Here is a 12,371-nt window from a genome sequence, read left to right on the forward strand (position 1 = left end):
TTACAGTGGAGTTCAATGTTGATGCAGCTGACACAGCTTTTGCACTATTGCTGGAACAAGCAGAACGGCGCTTAAGTACATTTTCCTTTCGACTTATGCAATCCCACAGGAGGATGAATGCCCATTTGGGTTCAAGTGCATTGCAATTTAAACCTAGTTACCAAAGCAGGGTCACTCTGATAGAATTTCGCATGAGCATTAAAAAAAAAAATCTAGTGAATTGCTGCTCCAAGAACTATCCTTTGGAGTAGCCATTCTCAATATTCTTTACCATTAAGAAACCCCTGAAACATTTGTCAGGCTTAAAGAGACCCAGAAGTGGCACAAGAGCATGCAGGATATGGTTGAGAAGCACACCTGTATACATGCCCACCTGGGGCTCCTCCCTCTCCCCCTCCCTCAAAGCCCCATCATGGGCCATTCTGGGAGGAGAAGGCAGGTCAACATGACTGTACACCGTCATATTGAATTGTTCTCTCTTGCCCCGGAGGGACAGACCAGAACGAATGGGAAGAAATTAATTCAAAAGAAATTCCATCTAAACATACGGAAGAAGTTCCTGACAGGTAGAGCGGTTTCTCAGTGGGACAGGCTTCCTCGGGAGGTGGCGAGTTCTCCATCTTTGGAAATGTTTAAACAGAGGCTCGATAGCCATCTGACGGAGAGGCTGATTCTGTGAAGGTTCAAGGCGGTGGCAGGTTACAGTGGATGAGCGATACGGTTGTGAGTGTCCAGCATAGTGCAGGGGGTTGGACTAGATGACCCATGAGGTCCCTTCCAACTCTATGATTCTATGATTCCATGTCACCCAATAAATGCCTAGTAATTTTAAAATATATTAAAAATTAACTCCCACCCATTTGGGAAACCTTTCCAGGGCCATCAAGAAACCCCAAGGTTTCATGAAACCCTGGTTGAGAAAGCCTACTTTGGAGGGAGAGAGAAGAGACACGCCGGAGCTGGAGCAACAGGAAGGACGTGTTCAGACAATGACAGGAGGCTATTTGATTTGGCAGAGTGCCTTTTTATTGCATGTGTATGGTTGTGGAATACAAAAAAAAAAAAAAAAAAGGAACCAAACAAAGTACTTGCATTTGGAAATCAGCAATTCATTTTCACCATTTACATTTCTGAGATTCCAATCTCCGCTTGACCATTAAAAACCACCAGTTTTATACAATCAGTCTTGCCAAACCGAAGCCGTTTCCTATGCACAAGAATGTCAACGTCATTATCTTTTCACAACATAAAAGGACCCACCGACACTTTTAAAAAACCTATTCTGTAAAAAGGCAATAAGGGATATATCTGTGTTACTCCAAGTGTTTGGCAGCCAAGTTCTACACACTGGAACGAGTGTTTACTACACTCCCAGAAGGAAGATCAAGATCTTCCTAACAGGGGCAGATTCTGAAGGCATTAACCGTTTTGATGGGCAGCACACACTGTTACGCGGACCTGGGAAAAAATTCTGACTGTGGTCTCTTCCCCTTACCTGTAAAGAACCCCCCTCACACACACTGGTCAATTCAGGCTTTTAGCCTACACCCTTTCCTTACAAGCAGAAGCACGTTGCAAGCTAACAAGTGTAAATGGTGAAATAAAAGGAAAGCCAGTGATGGTTGTGTATACATTTGCCTGTTTAAAAAAACAAACAAACAAGAAAAACCCAAAGCTTTTACAAAAAACAAAATCCGTTTCAGCATAGATCATTTCACATCCATGTCATCCTGTACATGACAGAAATCATACATCCATAGCTCCTCTGCATCAGCCACTGTCCTCAAGAGAGCTCTCCCCCTTCTCCCAGGCACCTGGAGTTCTGAAGTTATTTCAAATACTGCTTCGGAAGTGCCGACATTCATGGGTTGGGGTCCCACCAATCTACGGCCGGACAAGACCCTGCTTTACAGTCCGGGCTCAGGCGGGAGATGAAGGCACATGGTTCATCGCTAACTCTCTTCCACATAGCTTCTGAAGACGCTCGCTCTTCAAACCGCATGTTAAATGCTCCAGTTCAAGTTGGACCGAGATAAAAGCCAAATATTTACATAACAGATGCTAACTCCCCTAGGCTCCGCATGCTGAGCCTATACTCCGAGAACCTCGCTGTATAAAATACGTGTATTTGCCAATCTGATGTGATTCTAGTCCCTGGGTCTTGGCAGCGGCAGGAATTCCTCATTACCTCTCAGCATGCTCGGTCCTGTAGGGCTAACGCCTGTGGTAAGGTGAGCTTGGGAGATCTAGCTGAGAAGTAGCCACTGCCGTGAAAAGGTAACGCTGAAGAGGTAGATAACCAATTGGTGGCCCCAGGAGTACTACCATGGATTTTATACACTGCAGACAGGAATAACACCACAGGCAAGAAGACCAGAAGGAACTGGGGGAAAAAATGTGCACGTTTCAAAATACCCACTCCCCAGGAGTCGGTGTTGCTTCAGATTCTAAAGCAGTGTATAAATTTCTCCCCTTGATCTCTCCTCTCTATTTTTCAAGGCATTCTAGAAGAGAGCCACCCCCTGCTGTAGCAAGGGCTATGGTTTAACAATCTCACCATTTTAGACAAATCTTTCAGCTTTCTGGTTGGGTTTCCTCCCTCCATTTAGTCTGAAAGGTTAAGTGACTTGGCTATATAATCATTCCACAGGTTTCTTTTTGCCCCTTTCAAAGCCATGTAGCAGCCTTTTTAAATGCATGAAAGAATGTTCACTTGTGGCCAATAAAGGTTGAAGGGTGGGGTTGGTTTCGTTTTCAATATACACAAAGTTACACTTTACTAATTACTTAGCGTTTTCTAAGACATTAAGGCTATGTACAATCTGTTCTTGATCTCCCCCAGGAGTCCTTAGATAAGACAAAGGTAGTTCCTCCCCCCCACCCCACCCCCCCATCTGTCCAACTTTACAGGTGATCTCTGTGCAAGAAAGCAGGTTAGGGCTTTAATTCATCCAGATTGACTTTGGAAAAAAAATATAGCTGTTCCCAGGAATAAGGAGGCAGAGGTTTACACTCAGTCTTATGGCTTGTAGTTTTTTCCCCCTTTTTAAAATGCAGCGAGAACTCGCGATGTCCAGAGACAGAAGAGAAATCCGAGCGAAACCAGAGTGTCCTTCAATTCAGCTCGTTCATGCATAAAATTCTTCTTGTTTGTGTGGTTTCTGATAGCCCCCGTTTGATTGCTTCGGTTCGTCCAGTGAGTAGCTTCCTTCATCTTTTTTCTTCATTCGGTACAACATGAACCCAACCAGGAAACCAGCAAATAGCAAACCAACCAGTCCACCAGCAATGACCCCTGTGAGAAAAGGAAAGGATTAGGGATTGAGAGGTGTTTTCGCCCCCAGAGTAGCTATAATGAAACATAGATCCACTCTCTTCTCATCATTCATGATCCAGTGGAACTGGGCATAACAGAAGGATGCCCCGAAGAAACATGGGCATGGAAAAGTTCAACAACCCTGGTGAAGAAGTTCATAAAATCATGAGGGGGGGGGGCCTTATACACCCTTTTGTCTTGTGCTGTCAAGAGAATTCCTGATGATGCATGTACCAGATTTCAACTCTGCAATGCAGCCTATAGCCACAAATTCTAAGGAGTTCTAAAATACGTTTGAATTAGGACACTTCACAATCTGTGGTATGATAGGGACTGCCAAGGGCTCCATATGAGCAAAGCTCAAATATGGATTTTTTTTTAACAGAAAGAACGCTGTCACCTTGACATAGCGAACAAAGGAAGAAGGTATCCACGGAGTTCAGCTACTTCTCACTATACATACGAAGGAATACAGGTAATCATTATAGGGTTACCAGGCGCTCTAGGAATCTCCTGCTCTCTAATGGTAGGAACTATAGAGATTTGAGGAATGCCTAGAGCAGAGTTGCAGTGACCCACTAAAATGGGTCACGAAGCCTTTGAAAGTGGGTCGTAGACCAGCCCCCCAGTGGTTGCCCCCCACCCTTTCCACTGCTATTTTTTGTATTTTGGAAACCAAGATCAGATCCTGGAAACAGTCTCTTCCACATCAACAAACCCTGATCCAGTAAAATGTGTCCTGATGGTCACTGGAGAGTTTCTTAGGATCTTTGGGGGGGGAGAGATCAGAGCAGCTTTTCTCAACTTTTTCAACCATTGAGAAACCCCTGAAGCATTCTTCAGGCTTCAAGGAACCCCAGAAGTGATGCAATCATGCAGATCATATGGCTGGGACACACAGCTGTGTACTCAACCACCTGAGGCCCCTCCCCCGGGCCCATCATTGGCCACATTTTGGGAGGGGCAGACAGGTTAACATGACCATACATGATAAATATTTAGCAAAGTTTTAAATTATATTAAAAATTAACTAACTCCCACCCATTCGAGAAATCCTCCTTGGGCTGTCGAGGAAGCCTGGATTAGAGGGAGTAATGGAGAAGGAGAAGAGGTTCAAAGGCCAAGGTGCCACCTCCACATGCAAAGGACGCATATGTTGGAATGCCACTTGCTTGGATCATGCTGGGGACAGCTGCACCCTTTATTGGTGTCTCAAAGACATCTGTTAGCCACTGCAGAAAATGGAATGCTGAACTAGATGGGCATTAAGGTCATAGTTTGCCAAGGGCACCAAAAACTTTGGTCCAGGATGAGGCATCATACTAGGTAAATATGGACTTGTAGCTCACCAGAGAGAAAAGGTTGGGAGCCACTGGCCTAGAACATCTTGATGTCACCTCTGGATGCAACCAGAAGTGAGATACTCCCACACTCCATATATTTGCTTCTGCTAGGACAAACAAGCCTCATGGGGCTTGGAGGCCACGGGTGGGATTTTGCCTGCCACCCCCAAGGAAATGGCAAACCTAAGTGATTACCAGCTTCCAGTTGTAAGATGGTTGCAAACTGTTCCAGCTTGCTCCAAGAATGGTTAACAGTGCCCTGTGGCCAACAGCTACTGTAACAGGTTACAGGATGTGACTGGAGTTCCCGCAAAGTCATGATGCTATGCACTGCAAAGAACTTTTACAAAGTTTGCTTTGTTCTTTGCAAAGAACTAACACGCTGGTGTTAGATCTAATTGCAGATGCGTGACGCCCAGTACTATCTCAGAAGTTATGGACCATGTGAACTGTGTGGAGAGGAACAATCCTTTGTCATCGCTAACTATTTCTGCATACCTGCTAGAACATCTTTTCTGTCCATAAGTCCTTGAGAGGCCCCCGCAGCTTTTGTGTCTCGTGTTCCAGGACCCAGCGCCCTGCTTTCTGTTCCAAGCTCATCCACAGCCCTGTTTTCTGCTTCGAGTTCTGTTTTTTCCTCTGGCAGTCCAAACATGAAATCGCCCTGAGAAGAGAGATCAACCATATCACATTTCTTCTTGCCACTTTATGCACAATCGGCCTTGCTTGCAGAGACTCAAGGTGAGTTATAGAATTAAGATAAAAAACGTAAACAAGAGAAACACTATACAACACGCCCTAAAACAATTCAACAACTGGAATCTGTGACGTCCCACCTTTTTAAAATCACAGCACAGATAAACTTGATAAAGGTATCCCCTGTGCAAGCACCGGGTCATGCTTGACCCTTGGGGTGACACCCTCCAGCGTTTTCATGGCAGACTCAATATGGGGTGGTTTTGCCATTCCCTTCCCCAGTCATTACCGTTTACTGCCCAGCAAGCAAGCTTGGTGCTCATCTTACCGACCTCGGAAGGATGGAAGGCTGAGTCAACCTTGAGCCGGCTGCTGGGATTGAACTCCCAGCCTCATGGGCAGAGCTTTCAGACTGCGTGTCTGCTGCCTTACCACTCTGCGCCACAAGAGGCTCATATAAACTTGATAAACACCCATAAAACTTGATCACATTAAGAGGCGTGGACAACTAAACGGATCCTTACCTGATCTCCAGATCCATCCTCAGATGACAAAACGCTTTCTTCAGGCTGAGAGGAAGTCTCCTTGACAAGAACCAAGGACGTTGTAGTGGGACCGGCAGGATCCCGACTGTTCGTGGTGGGTACAATATCACTGGGAGGCTCTTCTTTATCACTGCTGCTCACTTCATAGTGGACATTGTGGTAGACTTCAGGCTCAATAATACCATCTGTAGTAGAAACGTGTGTAGTAGTGATTCTCTGTGTGTAAGTATGATGAGTCACTGGGACTCTCATGGTTACGACGGCTGGGCTTGTTATCATTTGCTCCGTGGATACACTGACTTCCTCTTCTACAGCCACCACTGGTTTATCAGTCGCCAGATCGTTCATAAGGAATACATGTCTGCTTGTTGGGGATACAGGTATTCTTTGATAATCTTCTGAAGGTGCTGTTGTCCATTGGGCGCCCAGTTCATGCACTTCCACATCAGGAGCCACTGATGGGCTTGATGATGTGTTTATGCTTCCTTGCAGGGGGACATCCCAGGTAGCCACGGCTGGCAGAGAATCTGAAACATCAAGATTTGTTTTAGTCAATATTTGGAAGACTAGCCCCAAGATGATAAAGAGCAGGGAATTTTTGTGAGAATGACACTCCACAGCTCAACTCTACGTCCCCAAGGCTGGATCATAACAATTACTTACCACTGCTACAAAAACTCATCCCCCCGCTTTAAAATTAATGTAGAATTTCATTAATTCTGATGTGCCAAGACCCACTCACTAAACTACTGTGGTTCACCCCCCCCCCACCACCACCACCCCCACCACCCTTTTGTGAAGATGAGATCTTGAAAGCTCTGGAGACAATGTTAACGATAATTAGGTTAAAAATCAACCTAGCCAACCTTCTATCCTTCCGAGGTCGGTAAAATGAGTACCCAGCTTGCTGTGGGGGGGGGGGGGTAAACGGTAATGACTGGGGAAGGCACTGGCAAACCACCCCATATTGAGTCTGCCATGAAAACGCTAGAGGGCGTCACCCCAAGGGTCAGATATGACCCGGTGCTTGCAAAGGGGATACCTTAACCTTTTTACTCTGGGATGGTAGGTGAGTTTCCTCCAGGCCAGGCTGGATTCTGGAGATTTTTGGTGTGCGTGGGGGGAATCACGTGGGCATGAAATTGGGGTCACCGTGGATGGGCAGGTAGTTGTGAGTGTCCTACACACTGTGCAGGGGATAGGACTAGATGACTCTGGAGGTCCCTTTCAACTCTATGATCTGGACAGGCCAAGTGAGCCTGATCTCATCAGATCTCTGAATCTAAGCAGGGTCAGCCCTAGCTAGTATTTGGATGGGAGACCTCCAAGGAATATCGGGGTCTTGACACGGAAGCCAGCAATGGCAAACCCTCTCTGAACATCTCTTGCCTCCTAAACCGCATGGAGTCCCACAAGTCACAGCACTTCCCTCCACCAATATGCCAATCCTGATGGGAATCCTACAAAAATGGATCATGCAGGTTGAGAAAGTCTGGTAGCACTTTTCTTAATTGCCAGAGCGGCCAGAAAGAGAGAGTGTTTACACCACAACTAGTCATGTAGAACTAGTCAGGCCTATATGGAGCTGTACGTACCTTCCCCAGAACCAGAGAATGAGTCATCGTCATCACCTGACGAGTCAAGATCTTCAGGGGGGAGATTGAAGTCCGTGGTTTGCTGCACAAGAGAAAACAGAGGAAATTTTAAGAATTTATTCAGGCGACCGTTTTCTGAAAAGGGCATCGAGCTAATGAAGTAACTCTCCGGTTTAGACACATTTTTGAATTCTAGTAAGGTGATCATCAGTGTGCCATGCGGGGCAGAGGCATTGTGCATGCCTGCGCATTCTGTTCAGACAAGCCGCACATGTAACACACTGTGGCCAACCCACAGTGTTTTGCTTTGCTTGATAAAAAAGCTCATCACAGGCTAGCAATCTAGAGCAGGAGTAGTCAACCTGTGTTCCTCCAGATGTCCATGGACTACAATTCCCATGAGCCCCTGCCAGCATTTGCTGGCAGGGGCTCATGGGAATTGTAGTCCATGGACATCTGGAGGAACACAGGTTGACTGCCCCTGGCCTAGAGAACCTAGTTTGGCCTGAGCCTGACAAGGGCTGGAGCTAAGTAGCATCAGCCATGGTCAGTACCTGGCTGGGAGACTAGCAAGGAAGAATGGGAATGGTAACCCCCCTCTGCTCATCTCTTGACTTGAACATGAGCCTATTAATGGCATATTCTTCTTCTTCGTTGCAGACTAACCGTGTCCCCACCTGCCACAGGTAAGGCTGGTACGGAAAACTACAGAGCCATTATGAACTAGAGCTTCATGATACTAGAATGTAACAAATACAAAACTCATTCCGCTTTTCAACAGCTGGATGACAAGAATCTATCTTGTGTTCACTCTGCCTACAAACTAAGCTTAATTGGTTTCAAAGCAATTACATTGCCACTAACAGGCCTTAGGGTCAACTGATCTATAGAAGAGCTGGTTTCTAGACCGTGCTTTTCGCTACCCGAACAAGTCTCAAAGCAGCTAACAATCACCTTCTCTTCCTCTCCCCACAACAGACTACCTGTGAGGCAGGCAAGGCTGAGAGAGCTCTGAGAGAAACAATCTATCAGGATTGTGACCTGCCCAAGGTCACACAGTTGGCTGCCTGCGGAATCAAACCTGGCTCTCCAGATTAGAAGCCACCACTCTTAACACTGTCTCCAGACACAATGACACATTTATAGGTAGGGATGAGGTAAACAGCATAATGGAGATGTTTCACAGATTCAGGGACCAAATAGGAATAGCGGACTTAACGCCTAAGGTTACCATTTGTTTGTCCAAGCACACACGAAAGATGACACCTTCAATAAAACTTTGTTGGTCTTAACGGTGCCTCTAGACTCAAACTTTGTTCTACTGCTTCAGACCGACATGGCTACTGATGAGTTTTTCACATAATAAGATGCACCGAATTTAAGCTCAGGATAATTCAGGATGGTCTGGAAGCAGTATTCACTGAGGAGTTCAGCTTCATTCCTGAAGAAACTGGTCTTTAAAGGGAAGCAATGAAGGCGAAAAGCTGATAGCACCAGAGAACTGCGCCACAAAGCAGGGGAGGCCAAACTGTGGCTTCTCCAGATATCCATGAACTACAATTCCCATGAGCCCCTCCCAGCACATGCTGCCTTGGGTTGCTGTCATTTCTGCAGGTTATATGAACTCTTCCATATGGCCGTCCATTCACACGCACCAATTAAAGCTCTTTGCAGCCCCTCCTAACTGTGGCAGTACATGTACAAAACCACCCTGGGCCGCATGGGAGGGCGGAATAAAAATCTAAGAAAATAAATAAAAACACACTCAAAATGGCTTGTCACATTTCTGGACCACTTCCTGGTAAACTCTGTATGATCTCAGCCTTTAAGTCTCTTCTTCAGTTATGGTACCCAAATTACCAAAGACCCCATCAAGAACATCCCCCAACACCATAAAACCCAAATGTAAACAAACTGCATAAATTAAAATGCCCTGATGACACCATTTCCCTGTGTCATGAACGAGAAGGATGCTATTTTCTACGAGTGTTCTTAGCCCTGAAGAAACGATCTTGTGCATGGATCTAATTTGATACGATACAGACCCACCTCTACAAATGCTCACACACACTTGGGCGTTCACCAGGAAACACAGGTTAGGGAGCACCGCCTTGGGATGGGAGGATGGCCTCACTTTCCCCAGAAGGCACTAAACCTATGAATCCCAGAGGCAGAAGACCAGATCAGGGGAAGGTCTTGGCTTTTACGCCCTGTTGTTGGCCCTCCAGAAGAACTGGGCAAGACAGGAAGCTGGAATAGATAGACCACCAGTCTGGTCCAGCAGGACTCTTCTCACGTTCTTTTATTGCTTATTTCTTAAATTTATATTCCTCCCTGTCTCAAGTGACTCAGGGCAGATCTTATGATCATACAGAAAACAACTTTAGCATAATCCTAAAGCAGGGGTCCCCACATCATGGTCCCCACCAATAGCTTTTCTGGCTTTCGCCAAGTGATTTGATAGTGGGCAGAGCAAGATAGGGCTTTTGATTGACTGTGCAGATGGAGCATCTATCTGAAATGTTGAGGAGATACTATTGAAGTGATACATGACTTCAACCCCTAACATTTTGTAGTTGGTTCTGCCCTGAGTTACAGCCATTTTGTGGCTGGCTCCATTTGCTATGGTGGCCATTTTGTGGCTGACTCCATTTGCTACGGTGGCCATTTTGTGGCTGACTCCATTTGCTATGGTGGCCATTGCTACGGTGGCCATTTTGTGGCTGGCTCCATTTGCTACGGTGGCCATTTTGTGGCTGTGCCCAGAGGTGCTCACAGGCTCAAGCAAGTTGGCAAGAGCCCATTCTACAGTGTTCGGAAAAAGATTCCTAGCAAGCTGTGCATAACAAACCTTTAGTTCTAAAATGGCTCCCAACTAGTTGCTAGTTGGAAGAACTGGCAGTGAACCCTTGCAGTCATCTCAACCATGCAGTATGGATTCTACTCAGAACTCTGTCTTGTAGAAGCTTGTTCTAAACGGGTGTGTAGTTTGCTAAAACAGACGGTTCTTAACGTAGGATGTGGCTAGATGGGAGGCAGATCTCTGGTAGAAAAGTATAGCCTTATGAGCTAGCCAAAAGTACTTGTTATTTTGCACCCCCCAGGCAATTTCGACTGTACATGCATGAGAAGGTAGCATTACGAGTTCTAAGGTTGCATGTCGGAGGCTGACGCAAGTGAAATATCCCTCCGTGCAATCAGAACAGCTGCTGATTTTCAACTGACAACTTGATTTCCGTCTTTCGGCTGCTTTGCAAAGGCCTGCATTTAACTTCAGCGCCCCACTGCAACCTCATTTTGTCCACTGTCACCCAGACAGTTGGAACTACGCAGTGTTCCCAGAGGGTGACAGATAAATGCTCCGGCACCTGCAGGGATTAAGGGCAGGAACCCTTAGACAGAACGCACAAACAAGCACCGACCTCTGGCTTGGTTTCCATAACCCCTCGACAGACCGAACCACTGGCAGCTCCATGCATTTTCACATTGCTGCTTTTCTTTTTTCGTTTCTGCCACCCTGGAGATAACCCTGAGTCCCCCTCTTTGCTGACCTGGCTTTCCTTAATAGCAGCAAGCCAGCTGCATGGGCTCCAGAATGCTTGGGAGAGCTCCTCCCCTTGTCAGAGTCCAGCTGCCCTTTGGGTGGCCGAGATAAGAAGCAACCAGAAATAGGGGTTAAGTTCTCATGAGAAGCAACACTTTTAACTGGTACGTGCAGGTCGCTGCCCTGCTTTTTAAAAAGTCTGAAGAGGAGGGATTCCTTCCCCATGGGAGGAGGGCTTCTAGTAGTTAGGAGTGGTGGCTTCTAATCTGGCCAGCTAGGTTTGATTCATTGCTCCTCCACGTGCAGTCATCTGGATGACCTTGGGCTAGTCAAAGTCCTGTCAGAGCTGTTCTCACAGAGCAGTCCTGTCAGAGTTCTCTCAGCCCCAGCTACCTCACAGGATGTCTGTTGTGGGGAGATGAGAGGAAGGGAAGGTGATTGTAAGCCGCTTTGAGACTCCTTCAGGAAGTGAAAAATAAGAGTATAAAAACCAAATCTTCTTCTCTTTTTGGAGCAAAACAACTAGGGAACAAGGCACCCCATCCCACAGGGAGGAAGCTGGTATCCAAAGAAGCCCTCTAGACAAAGCATCACGCCAAAATTCCTAACACAGAAATAAACCACGATTGTCTTGAGCAATGGCACTCAACTCCAAGGTTGGGAGGTATGTCCAGAGTTCAACTTTGGGGTTGCAAGCACTGAGATGGTCGTTTGTTGCTACTAGTTGTCAGGCCGTGCTGTTGTTCTGTACCCTGCCTCATCGTTTCCCCACTGAGAGGAACAGACGGATCACTCGGCGGTGGGCGGGTTTCCTTCCAATGCCCTGATCTTTAACTGCAACACAGCTCCTGCAAATCAGCTCCCTCCATTGCTCGGTCACATGACCACAGTCTTGGACTAGACGTGACTGAGGTCGCAAACCTGGCTCCCCCTCTTCCTGTCACATGGCTCTGATGTCACATCCTTGCAGTTTAGAGAGCCTTGGGTCTGCAGTCCGAAGACCACATCTGCCTCTATGCCTACATCTTAAGAAGATCCCTAAGGAGGCCTACCACTTGCTTATCGAGATTACGGCAGCCAGCCCTATATTCTGCGGCCTCTTTCCTTTTATCTTGCATTGTAGCCTAAGAAAGGGAGTACCAACTATTTCTGAACTCCAGTTACGAATAGCTCTATACAAGAGGGGAGGGGGGGGGGGAACGGCCAGACTTACAAATCGTTACGTTTTGAAGAGATGCCTTGAAGAACGGCACCGTTTTCGCATTCTAGTTACTCCTAAAGTAAACGCCTAATGAGCTGTAAGAAACTGTACGTTTCTCAGCTGTAACCAAT

General features: G+C 46.5%; 1 protein-coding gene across 1 annotated transcript in view; it reads right to left on the minus strand.

Annotated features, from left to right (window-relative positions):
- Nucleotides 1-1,003: 1,003 nt before the first annotated feature.
- Nucleotides 1,004-12,371, minus strand: part of SDC1 (syndecan 1) — a 34,513-nt gene continuing 23,145 nt past the window's right edge. Inside the window, exons 3-6 of the mRNA XM_077311438.1 lie at nt 7,496-7,577; nt 5,880-6,427; nt 5,158-5,323; nt 1,004-3,295 (exon numbers count right to left, since the gene is read on the minus strand). Of these exons, the coding sequence (XP_077167553.1) occupies nt 3,129-3,295; nt 5,158-5,323; nt 5,880-6,427; nt 7,496-7,577 (963 nt within the window). The 3' untranslated portion in view covers nt 1,004-3,128. The remainder of the gene's footprint in view (nt 3,296-5,157; nt 5,324-5,879; nt 6,428-7,495; nt 7,578-12,371) is intronic.

Source organism: Paroedura picta, chromosome 1 (assembly GCF_049243985.1).
Source record: "Paroedura picta isolate Pp20150507F chromosome 1, Ppicta_v3.0, whole genome shotgun sequence".
NCBI classification, from domain to species: domain Eukaryota; kingdom Metazoa; phylum Chordata; class Lepidosauria; order Squamata; family Gekkonidae; genus Paroedura; species Paroedura picta.